The sequence below is a fragment of the Podarcis cretensis genome (genome assembly GCF_951804945.1).
Source record: "Podarcis cretensis genome assembly, chromosome: 7".
NCBI lineage: Eukaryota > Metazoa > Chordata > Lepidosauria > Squamata > Lacertidae > Podarcis > Podarcis cretensis.
This window is the reverse complement of record NC_137176.1, coordinates 44859296-44875622: the sequence shown is the minus strand read 5'-3', so window position 1 is coordinate 44875622 and position 16327 is coordinate 44859296. Positions and strand designations below refer to the sequence as shown.

The 16327-nt window shown below is 40.0% G+C and overlaps 2 protein-coding genes across 2 annotated transcripts in view; one reads left to right on the top strand and one right to left on the bottom strand.

The window, feature by feature from the left end:
* ARHGAP28 (Rho GTPase activating protein 28) overlaps positions 1-5196 on the top strand; it is a 57410-nt gene extending 52214 nt beyond the window's left edge. Inside the window, exons 12-15 of the mRNA XM_079983895.1 lie at positions 1130-1273; positions 2766-2890; positions 3347-3405; positions 4412-5196. Of these exons, the coding sequence (XP_079840021.1) occupies positions 1130-1273; positions 2766-2890; positions 3347-3405; positions 4412-4503 (420 nt within the window). The 3' untranslated portion in view covers positions 4504-5196. The remainder of the gene's footprint in view (positions 1-1129; positions 1274-2765; positions 2891-3346; positions 3406-4411) is intronic.
* A 5147-nt stretch (positions 5197-10343) lies between these two features.
* Positions 10344-16327, bottom strand: part of LAMA1 (laminin subunit alpha 1) — an 87386-nt gene continuing 81402 nt past the window's right edge. Inside the window, exons 61-63 of the mRNA XM_079982830.1 lie at positions 15827-15960; positions 11604-11826; positions 10344-10695 (exon numbers count right to left, since the gene is read on the bottom strand). Of these exons, the coding sequence (XP_079838956.1) occupies positions 10535-10695; positions 11604-11826; positions 15827-15960 (518 nt within the window). The 3' untranslated portion in view covers positions 10344-10534. The remainder of the gene's footprint in view (positions 10696-11603; positions 11827-15826; positions 15961-16327) is intronic.

Below are 16327 nucleotides of genomic sequence, written 5' to 3'. Positions count from 1 at the left end.
ATGAATTTCCATACAGGTATAGCTTTCCCACTTGCAGGCTTTCCAGATTACTCCTGTTGTTGTTGCACAGCAATATACTGGCTTTTCTGCATTCTGGTCTCTGCATACCAGATGAACATTACTTCTCCAGGTTTGATTTAAATGACCTTCTTTCTTGACCAAGAAGATCCACTTTTGAGGATCATCAACGATACCTTTCACACTTGTTTCTGAAGAGTCTAGCTGGCAAGAGAAAGCACCTCTGAGCATATACTGAGTACCATTTTCCAGTAGAAAAGAAAACAGGCTTCATGCCAGCCTAATCTCTGTCTTGCAGTCTTGGAGACCCTTGCAAATGCATCATCTCTATTTTTACAAATGCTAATTTCACAGTCTCATGCTGAGGCGGCTAATTTTCATACAAGCTGAACAAGTCCAGGCTGAGAACTAATGCAGATGTTTAGTAATTTCACAGAAATAGAGACCGAAGTGCAAAATATAAAGCACACAGAGCATTTATAGGCAAACTATTTCTTTTAAAGTAATAAATCAGGGGAACAGCTGTAGTAGAGGCACACATGAAAGATATATTTGTTAAAGCTTCTTTCTCTTAGTATTTAGCAAGGATTTGGGAAACCTAAGGTAGGAAGTCTGAGAAGCTGGAAGAATGATAACCCAGTAGTGACAAGCATTTTTCATCTATAATCTCTTTGATTTGTGTTTATGCAAGACCATGAAGGCTGGGCTTGATCCACCTTGTTACAAATGGGACTTTTGAAGCTTTGTAATAAGTGCACTGTTAGCATGTCAAACTATTGGTACGTTCAAAAACTTTGCAGTAGGAAAAAGGCTTAAAAGGGGATATTGCAGGAACTCACCACCTTTCTCTGTAGATAATTAAGAAGCTGAATAAGTAGATTTACCACCAGAACTGTTACTTCAATTTCAGGGATGAAAGCTATGATTGATGAGATAGTGCAGAAAATGCCACTTAAGATTCTGCATGCTTCTTTTCAGGAAGTTGAAATGAGACCTCTGTTTTCAAGATTTTCTACAGTAGGATTATGTTCCGGGAGTGTGTGTGCGCACTGGGGCTTTCAGGAAGTAATTTGTAATGCAGACTCAGTTTTATTTTCTCCCTTCTTTTTAGGTTCCAACATTTCTGATATCTCAGGTGAGAAAGATGAATGAAGCTGCCATAAACAATACAAAGAGACAGCTGATGTTTGACAAGGGTGTGCGAAGGCTATTGAGAAGAAAAACTATGGAACGGGAGAGGCCTGAAAGAACAGAGGTGGTATTAATATTTTTTCTGTTTGTGGTGGTTAGTTAGTTGCATTTATTTATTTTAAATAAAAATTATGCCAGAGGCAGTTCGCAACAATGGCATTACAGTGGTGCCCCGCAAGATGAACGCCTCGCAAGACGGAAAACCCGCTAGACGAAAGGGTTTTCCGTTTTGGAGGTGCTTCGCAAAACGAATTTCCCTATGGGCTTGCTTAGCAAGACGAAAATGTCTTGCGAGTTCCTGCCGGTTTCCCCCCCTTTTTCCCCCCTTTTCCTAAGCCGCTAAGCTGCTTATCAGCTGATCCACTGATAAGCCGCTTAACAGCTGATCGCTAAAAGCCACTAAACCGCTAATAGCGCTAATCCGCTAAGCTGTCAATGGGCTTGCTTCGCAAGACGAAAAAAACCGCTATACGAAGAGCCTCACGGAACGGATTAATTTCGTCTTGCGAGGCACCACTGTAAAAGAATACCATACAGACAGTGGCATAGCGTGGGGGGTGCAGGGGGGGCCGGCTGCACCGGGTGCAACATCTGGGGGGGGCGCTCGCACTCGCAGCTCTCTGCCCCTACCTGGCTCACTCACTCTCTCTCACTGCTGTGCGAATCCGATCCGAGCTGCCGGGACGCCACCCACTGTGGAGGGGGGGGTGCCAGGCGTGCGGGTTAGGGGGCGCAAATTACTTGCCTTGCCCCGGGTGCTGACAACCCAGGCTACGCCACTGCATACAGGGAAGGTTGTTCTAGGGCTTTATAGTATGAAGCCAACACACTGAATTGCGCCAGTGGCAAGGCTTTTCACCTACTGAAGGACAGATGTATTATAATTCGGGCATGAACCCCAATCCTTCCATAAGGGGCTCCAAGTGGAGTCTGAGACATCAGCTGGAGCCTAGGACATGCCTCGGTGTCTTCCTTCAGTGCTTTCCTTGCACAAGCCCTGCTCGGTGTTTTTGTTCTGTGTAGTTTTGCCCTTCTTAAGCATTGTTTTATTTTGCTTCTGTTTTTTTTTTATTGCTTTTAAAATTTATTTGAATTTTGTTTTTAACTTACATTAGCTGAATTGTTTTCTGTTGCTATCTACTTTTTTTTGGGGGGGGGGTTCTCTAAAATGCAGGGTATAAAGTGTTAAAATATGAATGAGTTAAGTAATTAAGAGCCACCAACAGTCTACTCAAAAAGCCCAGACATGCCTTAATTTATTTCCAGGCAGTACAATTCTACTGGGCAGGTAGTGGCTGACACTCCAAATCAAAGTTCTGCTTGGGCTTGGGCTCCATAGGGTAAAAGGTGGGAGGGGGAGAACAACCTATCTCTGGCCCCCACCCCCAGCTTCCTTTTAGAGTCTTTTTCATTGGTCCCAGGGCTTTTCAGAAAATGAAGACTAGCAGCTATCCCATATTATATTAGATGAATGGATGGTACTGCCTTTGAAAAGGATTCTTTGCCCAATCAATTTGTTGACTTTAGCAAGTTGTTTTTCTCCTCTGTTTCTACAGTCTGATATACCAGAAGGGGTGATAAGAGTTCATGCTCCATTGCATTCAAAAGTCTCTATGGCAATCCAGCTGAACAATCAAACAAAAGCCAAAGATATTCTGGCACGGTTTTACTGTGAAAACAGGTGAGTAAAAGCAAGAAGATGAGCAACAGCTCATGGGAAGATTTTGGAGGAGAACCATACTATTCTTTTCATTATTCCAACTTCAGTTTTATCTAACTGTGTGAGGCTCGAGAGAAGCTTCCATTCATTCTTTCCATTCTTCTGAATGGTTATACATGCAAGTTTCACACAAGCAAGAGCTGACAAGAGGCAGGCTAATGTAAAACGACCAGGTGATTGCTTTGCAGGCACACAGTTTACAGCCCAATTTGTTTTCACCAGTCATCAAACAACTTCCAATAATTTGTTGGCTTTGAGCAACAAACAACAATAGCTGAGACCATTATGGGAGACAGAAAGGTGATGCAAGTCCATCAGGGCACTCCGTAGGTGGTTAAAATCCCGCCAGATTAAACTTTACCACTACCAGCAGTCTTAGGATATGATTGTTAATGTTTTGTTTGTTTTCTTTTGTAGCCACGGATCATCAGAGAAGATGCAGATTCAAAGTTTACATGAAATCGGAGGAAATATAGGTTAGTGCTTAAATCGAAACAATAACAACCTTGTCTTCTAGGCTGGCTTTTAGATACGTGCCTGTGATGAGCCAGCTCAACTGTGATGAGCAGCAAGCAAGGCAGAGTCATCTAGCTTTGCCAGGCAAAACTGACCCATGAGCCACATACTACTGAAATAATGGAACCATGGGGTAGCATTAAAAGTCTCATTCTGCTGCCTCATGTATAGCTCACCATGAAAGTACTCCTGCCAGTACTCTAGCTAGAGTGGGTAATAAAAGCACCTGCCCAAGGCCCCAACCTGAGTAGGGACAAAAATGGGCATTAAAAAATCTAATTATTTCAATAATTATTAATGTAAAGTCAAATTTACATAATGTTGTAAAGATATGTTTTGAATGTGAAAGATGAAAACAAATAGAACTTCTTGCTCACAGGCTTTGTTGAGGGACAGGTAGGAAGAGTGCAATTTTTCATTTGTGTCTGCAGGAACACCCTTAAGACCTTTACGTATGTTCCATTTATTGCACAGAAAATGAATTTCTTCTCCCTTATGCCCCAATCCCCCTGTCTTCCCTAAAACCTAAAATGTGATTGGAACACATTTAAACTGTTTAGAGAGTCCCCAGTTCAAACAGAAACTACAAGGCCAGCAGATTTGTGGCGTTTACTGCAGTTATGGGAGTTCCTGTACCCTGATGGTTTTACTGCATTTCGAGCATCATTCAAAGGCAAAAGGAGATATTTCAGGAAATGTAGAATTCACACATTACAGCTATGGAGGATTTATATTGGAACAGGGAGAAGGAAATCTGTGGCCTTCCAGTTGTTGTTGGACTGCAGCTCTTGTCATCCTTGACTATTAGCCTTCTGGTGGAGGCTGACGGCAGTTGTACTCCGAGCAGTATACAGCGTGCTACAGGTTCCCCATCCCTGAATGAAAAAATTGACTTTATAAAAATCTACCACAGCTTATAAACAAAGCTAAACACTTTTTTTAAAAAAAATCCTATGTTTCTTTCAGGACAGCACTGTTTGGATCCAGATGCTTACATGCTAGATGTTTACCATGCAAATCCTCAAGCGGAATGGGTGATAAAACCAAAAATAAGTTGAAACTTGTAAAAAGACACCTTGGCAAATCACTTCTGAAAATGCCAAAAAGCTTCCACATGAAGAAGAGCCATCTTGCTAAGGATGAAACCAAAGTAGTTGCTACTCTGCATGATCTTCTGAACATATTTTATAATATTGTCCCTTCCAATGCATCATACAACCCAACCTTAGGGTTTGTTATAATAATTTATTTTGAAATGAGTACATTTTAATACTGGATTTACTGGTGCCTGTTTCAACTGACATGGAGGAATATAGATAGAACTTTTTGTTTAACAGAATATAAAAACTGGATTTTTTTCCCTATCTTGCCACCTGCCTTTTATATGGAAGAAATTCTGAGGCCTCCCAGGAGACAAAGAAAGAATGAACCACTAATAACAAGATAGTCAAAGGAAAAGAGGAAGTATCATTCAATATGGAAAAAGGCAGTGCCAAAATTCTGTGACAACTTATTCATGTTGAAAGGAAAGCTTTTATTCTCAAATGTTAATACCTGTGCCTCAGTTCTTATTACTACTGCCAATGAGAAGGGGGAAACTACTGTGTAAAGGCAATTTTTTTTTTACTGTTAATTTACTGTGCATGTATATAAACATATAGCTATTCAGCATTTTAATGGCATTTCTCTGACTTTACCAATGTTCAAATTAATGTGTAACAAATAATACAAGTTGATTTGTAACACATTCATTTCACATACTGTGCTATTGATTGAGCTACACGTGAACCACTTGGAAAGAACTAAATGATAGATGGAGGCCTTGATTGTTCATGAAATTTTCAAGTCTGCTTTAAAAAACCAGCCATACTGTTAAGCATTCTCAGCCTATGAGATGTGATGTCTTATTTGACAGGTGCCCATTCCTCCTTTTATTTCTTTTGCCTTTTAATTTTGAACCAACGGTGTTTAAAACAATGGGTTCTCTTTCATGTTTATAGAAATATGGGAGAAGTGATCTTAGATTCTTTTAATCAGAGTCTTAATGAAGTGTGGTTTTAGTAAGAGGCATTTTAGACCATTGGTTTTCATCTGTTGGGTCAGGGCCCATTAGTGCAGAAGTAGATGTTTCAGATTGCAGCACTCATCAGCCACTGCCAGCATGATCAATAGCTTAAGGATAATAGAAGGTGTAAGTTCCACATTGGCTACCCCTTCACTATCAGGTCCCAGCCTGATCTAAGATGGGTCACAACTGCAGCACTATCACCATACAAATATATGGATAAAAAAGAGAAATGAGTCCCCAGACACGTTTATATTAAAGGTCTCAAAACATTGAAGGCTACTTGTATAAACTTTGGGGAAATCCAGACAACACTGAGCACTTTTAACTGGAGAATTGAGTATGTGTTTAAATCTCTTGAATAAGAAGAAAAAGAAAAGTGCCTAATGTTGGCTGAATCAGGCCTTGAATTAAGTTGAATTAAATAGATTTAGGGATAAATTTGGATGTCCAATGAGAGGTATTAACTGACTGATGGTTTCAATAGGAGGCTAGTTCTGCAGCATGAATCTATATTTCCATTTTTATTCCTATCTGTAGAAAGATTTTTGTGGGTTTTTTGGTAAACCTCATAAGATGCAAAGCAGAATCTCATTTAAATTCAAATACTTACTGCACAGTTAATTCAATGTGGTTTGGTTTTCTCTTAAAAAGCTGGACTGTGGGCCATGGAAAGGAAGAAGAGTGGGTATTTTGAGCTATAACTAAGCAAGTGCACTAACTCAATAGGCCTTGGCATAGTTTTTCCCCGGATGACATTGAACAATGGGAATGCCATTGATTTCATTAAATGAAATCAATGTAGCATATATTGATGTAGTAACTTTTGGATATAGGGGGACAATTCTAAACATTTAGAGGGATATTAGGCAGAGATGGCACAAAGTTTACACTCTGTGGGCTGTATCCAATGCTGCACCAGCAGGACTCTCCTTATGTGCTGATTTTGAAGGTATGCAGGGAGTTGGAGGGGACAGGAGAGAAAGCTCTGTTGTGTGCCCAGGAGTGAGTGGAGAGCCTGAGATTGTACAAAACAGAATAAATGTCTTAAAAGGCTTCTCAGCCTTTCGGCTAAGATCAAGCGAAGTACTGGAACATTCTATAACAATCAGTTGCTCATGTCTTAACAGTGCAAACTACCTCATTCTATTTTATTTTTTTTTATTTTTTTAGACTAATACATGCTCAGCACCTTTGCATTTAATCTGAAAGGACCCAAATACCCAGTCTGCCCTGATCAGCTGTTCATTGGGGTGGGCGGATTTCACCAGCCGCTTCCCCACTACATGTGATCAGTGCTAACTGAACTTCCCTTCTGGAGGTGTGCATACAGCTTGGGGGCAAAATGTGGGGACATTCAGCTTGTGGGTTCTACTTTCCCTTCACTACAAGCTTACTGAGTTCTTAATACTTTTTATTTGCATGTATGAACCTGTGCTAAATTGCCACAGGAGTGAAAGGCAAGGTTAAGAGAATGCATTTTCCGCTCTTGACTCTACCTTTCCAACCTGGTCTTTTTTGATGTTCATGTTTTATAGCTTATCTGTGTGTTTTTAACAGCCGAAGCTCTTTTCCCTTCAGTGTCATGAAGTGCTATCTGGTTCACACAATGGTTGTCTTTTATCTAACTACCCAACTTTCAATAAGCTGGAACTATATCAGTATTTATTTCCTGTGCCACTGTTTGCCTCTCTGCACATGACCAAGTATTTTCCACCAGTGCTTCTTTCCAATGCTTTCCATTTCAGTTTGTCAACTACTCATATCTGTATGGTCATGGAAAGAGCCATCTTCCCATATTTTCTTTTTTACCCTATGGAAGATTTGAACCCAGTTTCTCAACTGAGCCATTCACTTTCCACAACAGGATCAGGGTCAAGATGGGGCAGCACAACTGGAAAGATGCTGTGCCAACCTTGCCTCTTCTAACCTACCCCACAGTGCATCAGAAACTACAAAACTTTCCTCAGTGGAAGACAGACACTGGGATGGAAGTAAACATATACTGGAGAGCTCTAGCTGTCAATTTGGTCAGTTCTTAAGCTGCAAAGGATACTCTCCCATTGCCAGTTAAAGGACCCCAGGAGAGGTGGGCAAATTATTCTCATAATCAAGCCAGCTTTGTTCTTTTTATAAACACTAACAGCCTTGCATACCTGGCCTTCCTTAGGAATTCTGAGGAACCAAAAAAAATCACTGCAGTGGTTAAAATAAGTGCAGTTTTAAAAGGTTCACGAGGCCATCTTGATTCATCTAACATGGATGAAAAAGCCTGCTCCTTGATCGCAGGAAGCATCATGCAAAATTTGGTTACAATATCTTAACAACTTTCCAAAATGTATAGTAGACACATACACCCCTTTAAGTTGCAAGCAAACAGTATCACTTGTACCATATATTATATTAGGTGGAAAGTGAAATTGGGGTAATGTTCCTAATGGTGCTTATCCCTACAACCCAATTTCCCCCCACCTATCATATAGGCCCCAGAATAGAGAGAAGCAAGTAAAGAGAAACAAACAAAAAGCTGCTTGCTTCCCTTCAGCCTAGCTGACAGCAGGTACAGCTAGTGACCTGCACCTACACACTGCTGCTGTCCTGGCTGCATGAAGGCAAGTGTGCATTGGCTGCTCTTTTCCTCAAATTCATTTGACAGAAGGCAAAGATGCCCCACCCCAGATTCTAATATTTGTATAGCTGCAGGCATCCCCTTCTATTGCAACATCCATTTTTCTATTATATAGGGAGGGGAAACTATCATTCTGCAGTTTTTATGTGTTCTTTTCCATGGTTAAATCTGGACTTTAGCTAACGTTTAACGTGTTAAGTAAGTGTCTTAAGTATTGTACTAGATTAAAAAAAACAACCTCTGCACTTTCATTTCTGTTCATACTGAATTCAGCTGGAAGCTAATGTCAGAGGCATATCACTTTTTAAAGCAGTCCTTAAAAAAAAAATACTCTAGTAGTATTTAAACACTCCTTTAAAATGAAATCTGTTAGCATTTGTTCTCATTGACCATCTGTTGTGAATGTTTGATTACAGCATTCTGACTAAACACAGAGGATTTAGAAAGTAGAGCATGTGTGTACTTAATTCAGGAAAACAATTAAAATGCTATCAACTAAACCTCTTACATTCTTTCTTGCATCTTGTATTTAAAACATGGCTTCCTGAAAATGAGTGACTTAAAAGTGAAATGCATAAAAAGGACTTGATATATAGGCCTACTTAGATTAATCTTGTATTCCTAAACCAAATAAATAAGATATTTTGTTGTGTCTTGTTTGTGTATTAGATGGCCAGGATTTTTGCAGGCATGAAAATGTTGTCTTATGCTTGAACAATTAATCCCAGTGAATTTACTTAATGGTTCATGATGTGATCTGCTGCAAAGAAAACCAACCTACACTTCAAAATCAAACAAACATGCCTATCAACTCCTTAAAGGGGGCTTTAAGAAGACATTAAGCTTTCCAAAGTAGTTGAGTGCTCCCAGAATAAATTTAGGTTCTAACAGCTATTACAGACTTTGGCTGCAACCCTAACCATGTTGACTCAGATGGAAGTCCCATTGAATTCAATGGGGTTTACTGCCAGGTAAGGGGTTAGGATTGCAGCCTCACTTCTGGAAACCAGTGGTCTCATATCAGTTGCATTAAGCATTATTAAGTCTTCTGAAGGAAACATGGGTGCTTTACTAATTGATAACTAGAAACTATAGTTATAAAACCAAGTAAGAATGAAGTAATCCAAATAAGATTTTTTACCTTTTGTATCTTCTAGTCCACTTCAAAAAGTGAACCAATGACACCAGGCAACATGGATGACCTGCCAATCAGAGGCTTCCAGAACGCAGTACATGAGATCTGTGGGCCTCAGTTGTTACAAATGCTCTGGAGAGGGATGTAAAATGTTGTTAACAGAAAAACAGCACTGTCTGCAACTCATTCCCATAACACAGCAAGTATAAATAGCTCAGTTGGTAGAGCATCAGGGTTGTGGGTTCCAGTCCCACATTCAGCAAGATTCCTGAACTGCAGGGGGGTTAGGCAAGATGACCTTTGTGATCCCTTCCAACTCTAGGATTCTGTGATGAAGATCTGTTGTCCAGGCTTCTCCTTAGCACAATAGTTTTCTATTTGCAGGACATTTTTGTGGGAGAACATTCAAACATGCAAACCTCCACACCTACAATCCTAAATGTTATCTAGTCCAGGGAAAAGTTGCACCATGCGATTCTGCTGATTGCCAACTCTCTCATCTGTCTGTGACAAGGGCTGCAGAAGTGCACAGCACCAACAGGAACCTTAGCATTATGCCTCCGGTGCTTTCATTACAATATAAATGGGAAGCATCTGCATAGCAAATGGCCACTAAGGATATGCACTTGCTTCAGCATAGGTCAAGTAGAACTGGCTCTGCAACCTGGCCCCTCTCTAAGTGTTAGGGAGCAATTTACATATTCAGCTTCCAGCTGAGCTTCTTTTCTATACAGAATACAAATTACTAGCAGCATTACCAGTGTGAAGTTTTCAGCGGTAGGTCAGAATCTGCTCAAGATTTTAGCATTGACTTCCTACTAAATTCCTCCAGCTTGTGCCTTTACCTAACATTTTTTCTGAGTCACATTTTACAGCTACAAAACACACACAACCTGAAATAATGTTTTACTGCATGGTGCCCCATTTTATAGCTTTATTATAGAAAAAACCAATATATGCCAAATGAAATACTGTCAAACAAATCAGCAGAAGATACACTGTAAACACTTTGGGTGGGGGTGGGGAGAGAAAGAAACAAATTTCACCCAAAATGAAAACCAGTACTCAATGCTGTTAACATTTTAGTAGAGGTATCTGTTGTACAAAGAGACTTTAAAAATTAAATGTGGTATCGTAGAAGTTCTGGTTAAAAACAGTTGTCCTGAGTTGGAAAATACATGGATATCGCTGAGACCAGGATTATCATTAAAAACATTTTCCCTCCATTAAAAACAGATGAAACATCTAAAGATGGACCGTTCACTGTTCAGCCCCAGGACAGGAATGTGGAAAAACTCCATGCAGGTCAAAGGCTTCACTGAAGTCAAAGGCTTCTGCCTGTTGGCTTTTAAGCAGCATAAGGTTTCTCAAACACCCTCGGAATGAGCTCTTACTGGTCAAGCAGTTTTGTTTTACATCAGCTAGAAAACAAATGAAAGAACACAGTGAGCCTGTTTGCTGTTAGGAGGAGATTAAAATTGTACATTAGAAATGGCTTGACAGCTTCCAGTAAGTCCTTGATTGTACACTACCAAGTAAAAAAAAACCCTCACAGCCTGCGGTAGTTCCCCTCTCCCCTTTACCATCAACAGGATTTCCATTGCAGGACCCAAGGGGTCTATATGCACAAAGGAAACTCCAGACTAAAGGGCAGAAGAGAAACAGGCCTTCTGCCACAGCACTAGTTACCAGACAGCAATTTGGGGACTGTAGGGAGTGCCTATACCCATGATGGGTTCTAAATGGGCTTATAAAAAAAAGGTAATGGGACCCCTGACCTTTAGGTCCAGTCGCAGACGACTCTGAGGTTGCAGTGCTCATCTCGGTTTATTGGCCGAGGGAGCCGGTGTACAGCTTCCGGGTCATGGCCAGCATGACTAAGCCGCTTCTGGCAAACCAGAACGGCGCATGGAAATGCCGTTTACCTTCTCGCCGGAGCGGTACCTATTTATCTACTTGCACTTTGATGTGCTTTCGAACTGCTAGGTTGGCAGGAGCAGGGACCGAGCAACAGGAGCTCACCCCGTCGCGGGGATTCAAACCACCGACCTTTTGATTGGCAAGCCCTAGGGTCAGTGGTTTAACCCACAGCACCACCCACGTCCCTTATACGTAGCTGCTAATTCATATGAAGCCCCAACCTGGCTTCAGATTCTGAGGAGATGGGAAAATAAAGTATCAAGCAGGACATTCTCTAACTTTACCAATTTCATGCTGCTTTATGGCATTTGCACCACCAGTCAGCCAGAACACAAACCAAGGGTGGAATGAAAATATAACGAGTAAAAAAATAATAATCTGCATTTTGAAAATGAGGAAAGCAACATACCAGGATATCCTCCAACATAAATAGGGTTGTTCGTATCTGCAGAGGTGGAGTGTGTATGTGGATTGTCAGTCTGAACCAAGTTTCCATCAACTATCAAAGCAATACGATGCTTGCTTTTGTTTGCTTGGAGTTTATGCCACAGTCCATCACACAGACCAGTTGTGCCTTTGGGCTCATAGGTAGCTGTTATTCTACCAGCTCCGTTGTTGACACTGAATAAAACCTACACAGCAACAGCCATGCAACAATAATAGAAGAAGGCAAGAAAAATATTTGTTCTTTTAAATATAACAAATTTCTCAGTAATGATGTGGGAAAGTTTTTTCATTTTAACCAAATGGTTGGTAATTCATCCAAAGCTCACTGCCGGTAGCTTTGACAGTTGAGCAGTATGTAATGCCCAAGAGACTATTCCCTATCAGGAAGAGGCCAAACTAGCCTCCCAGGAGCCATCCCTATTTTTAGAGTCCTACCAAATTGCCTTTTCTAACCCAGGCTAAGGGTTTGTGATGGATCAACACTCCGCCTTGAAGGAGAACTCTAGCATGCGGGGTGCCTTCTCGCCTAGGAATTATTATGTTAGAAACTAAACTATTGCCTCATTTCTTCTGTCTCCATCTGATCCCTGTGCTCTGCAGGAAAGGGCATCTTGCCCATACCACTCCACACAATGTCAGAATCAGGCCTTTAGTGTCGCAGCACCTAACCTTTAGAAATCCATCCCAATAAATATCAGATACGTGCTACCTCTATTTTCCTTTTGGCATGTATTGAAGACTTTTCTCTTTCAACAAGCCTTCTAAGCAGAGATTCTTATCCCAGCTGGTGTCCGGATTTGGTCTGAAACTGTTTTCATACACGTACTTGCTGTTAACTGGCTCTATGTGTGCAATTGTTTTGTATGTGTTTTTATTATATTGTGAGATCACGTTGATATGCTGCATAGGGTTTTGACCCTACAGGAGCCAGAGCCAAGTACGAAAAAAGCATTACAATTGATCCAAGAATTTGGCCGGGTGGCGGGATTTAAATTAAACAAACAGAAAACTAAAGTATTGGGAAAGAACTTGACAGATACAGAGTCAGACTGGTTTCAGAAAGAGACAGAGTTAAATGTGGTTAAAAAAGTGAAATATCTAGGGGTAAATATAACATCAAAAAATCTAAATCTGTTTAAGGATAATTATGAGAAATGCTGGTCAGAAATTAAGAGAGATCTAGAAAGTTGGACAAGATTGAAACTTTCTTTGTTAGGCCGAATCGCCGCTGTAAAGATGAATGTATTGCCAAAAATGTTGTTTTAGTTTCAAACATTACAGATTGTGGATAAAACAGAATGCTTCCAGAAGTGGCAGAGAGATATTTCCAAATTTGTCTGGCAGGGCAAAAAGCCCAGAATCAAGTTTAAGATACTAACTGATGTGAAAGAAAGAGGGGGCTTTGCCCTGCCAGACTTAAGGCTGTATTATGAAGCAGCAGCTTTCTGCTGGCTAAAAGACTGGCTACTTCTGGAGGACACTGATGTATTGGATTTGGAAGGTTTCAACAATGCATTTGGTTGGCATGCATATCTATGGTACGATAAGGCTAAGATTCATAAGGCTTTTAAGAACCATATTGTCAGAAAGGCAGTGTTTAATGTCTGGACAAAATATAAAGACTTATTGGAAAATAAAACTCCAAGGTGGCTTTCACCATTGGAAGCTAAGGCCCAAAAAAGACTCAATATGGAGGCCAAATGGCCAAAGTATTGGGAAATATTAGAAAAAGAAGGAGACAATTGGAAATTGCAGAGTCAGGAGAAAATGAAAGACAAAGTGCGAGATTGGTTACACTACGCGCAGATTAAAGAAGTTTTTAAACTTGATAAAAAATTAGGATTCCAGGTGGAAAAATCGAAATTAGAAACGGAATTGCTAGAGCCTAAGACCAAGGTACTTTCAAGAATGTACAACTTGCTGTTAAAATGGAACACACAAGATGAAACGGTTAAATCGGCTATGATAAAGTGGGCACAGGACATAGGGTATAATATTATGTTTGAGGACTGGGAAAAGTTGTGGACTACTGGGTTGAATTTCACTGCATGTAATGCTTTGAAAGAAAATGTAATGAAAATGATATATAGATGGTACATGACCCCAGTCAAACTTGCAAAAATATACCACTTGTCTGATAATAAGTGTTGGAAATGTAAGGAAAATGAAGGAACGTTCTTTCACCTTTGGTGGACCTGTCCTAAGGTGAAGGTCTTCTGGGAAATGATATATAATGAGCTGAAAAAGGTATTTAAGTATACCTTCCTTAAGAAACCAGAGGCCTTCTTTTTGGGTATTGTCGGCCAAGGGGTGTTAAAGAAAGACCGAACTTTTTTCATGTATGCAACAACAGCAGCAAGGATACTTATTGCTAAACACTGGAAAACCCAAGATCTACCCACACTGGAAGAATGGCAGATGCAACTGATGAACTACATGGAACTGGCTGAGATGACTGGCAGAATCCGAGACCTGGGAGAAGAAATCATTGAAGAGGACTGGAAAAAATTTAAGCTTTATCTGCAAAAATATTGCAAACTGTATGAATGTTAAGCAGGATGCTTGATTTTAGACAAATTGGCACCATCAAAATAGATGAAGTAAATCATGAAGATAATTTAAATATAAGATGAAAAACCTATTTTTTTTTTTTTAGATAATTATTAGGCTAAATTAAATTTTCTTTTGTAAGGATTGGAATAAACGTATCCAAAATTTGAAATATATTCGAAATTTGACAGTAAGGATGGAGATAAGGGAATAAATTGTTGTTTTAAGTGTATTAAACTAGAACGTAGGAGCGGGAGATGTGAGGAAGTCCAGAAGTGATAAGAAAATATGTGATATGCAATGTTATGTTCATTTTTTTTTTTACTGTAAATGAAAAATTCTTAATAAATATTAAAAAAAAAAAAAGATATGCTGCATAGGAGGCAACTCATAAACGGGAATCATCACTGTCATCAGTCAAGATGGCTCCCTAAGGGGCTGGGGAGTTCCCATGCATGGCTTCCTTGGAATCTAGATAGATGCCAACTGAAGGCTCATGCTGGGTGTGGGGTGGGGTGAAGCATTGCAATAGGCTTCCTTGGCAAGGCTAGTGTTACTGCTGCTACATCAACATCCTTCATATGAGTGTTTATTGGTGGGGAGAGGAGCCAAAGTGGCCGTGACTCACTAGTGACTAAGGAAAAGCAGTTCTGGATGAGCACAAGCTAGCAGTAAGCAGGGCTGAATAGGACAACTGCACACTCTGGGCAGATCAGGTGGGAGGGCTGCCCCAGAGTTGGGGGCATCATCAAAGCCCATATCTAATCCCCTGTACTTACCACGATGGAAAATTAATCTTTCTCCTGATCTAACAAAACTTTCTAGGAGGTAAAACCATGAAACAATTGTCCCCTTTTCTGACCTTCTGTGTGGAAACGTATTCATTAATGAATTTGTTCACACTCAAAAGCCTCCCCTCATCCCACTTAATATAAGCTGAAAAGCGCAAAGGAGAAAAAAGGGGCAGAGAAAACAGAGAGAGGTAATAGAGGGTTCAAGTTATTCCACAAAAGCTTCGTTTAATGGAAAAAATTCCTAGGAACCTAAAATAGTACTTTGAAGATGGCTTCATTGAAACTGTTTAGATGTATTTTGACGGTTCTCAAGATGGTTTATGCTTTCCTTCATTTGCAATGTATTATCTGACAAAACAGCTTAAATAATTAAGTTTTAGGCTTCTCAGGTTTATTATGGATATATTTATAAAACGATAGCCATGGAATTTATGTCTAACGGGTGTTTTGTTTTTTTTTAAAAAAAACCTTTCACATTTTTCATCATCTTATTTTAGAGACCTTAACTTCCTCATTGTTTAATTAAAGTCCCCAAATAGATGGTTGTGAAATAAGCATTATACTCAGAATGAGGCGAATGGGGAGGAAACACCAGTGTAGGAGAACACGGAAGTATGATTCACGGAGATAGCTAAAACATACTAGCTAACTAGCGGACAAACCTAAATTCACAACAAATTCTGCATTCAACATTTTTCTGTCACATATTAATAACTGACCCAGCTTCTTCTTCCAGCATTACACATTACATATGCATCCTCCTTGATTGTTATTAACAGATCCCTGCCAGATTTGTCAAGATTGATTCACAAGCACATTTTCACACGACCTTATAACTCACCTTGCCATTAACTATTTCCAATCCAATGGCATCTACTTTAGCGCTACTAATTCCCAGAAGAACTCCATTGAGAGCTGTGGTGCGGAACTCAAATGTAACATTAACGTCAGATCGGACTTTGTAGCCTTCCTTAACTATTTAAAAAGAGAGAGAAATAACAAAGTTGGGAGTCAGTAATCCTTCCTCTGATGTCATGTTCATATAGCGTTGCATTAGACGCAACCCAATATTTGCACCATACCCAAAGATGTAATTTTGATTATGTGGGTAAAAGCAGGTACACATTTGGACTGTGGAAGATACACACTGCTGAAAAGTTCTTGGGTAGTCACAATACAAATTACCGGTACTTCTCAGAACATATACGTGCATGATGCTGTTGTATTTTATAGTCTTTGGTTGTTTGTTAAATAGGGCTTTGATCGAACGGTGTGATACCTATCTAAAAAAAGTCATTTCCCCTATTGCTGGCTGGGGCTGATGAAAGTTGTAGCCCAAAAC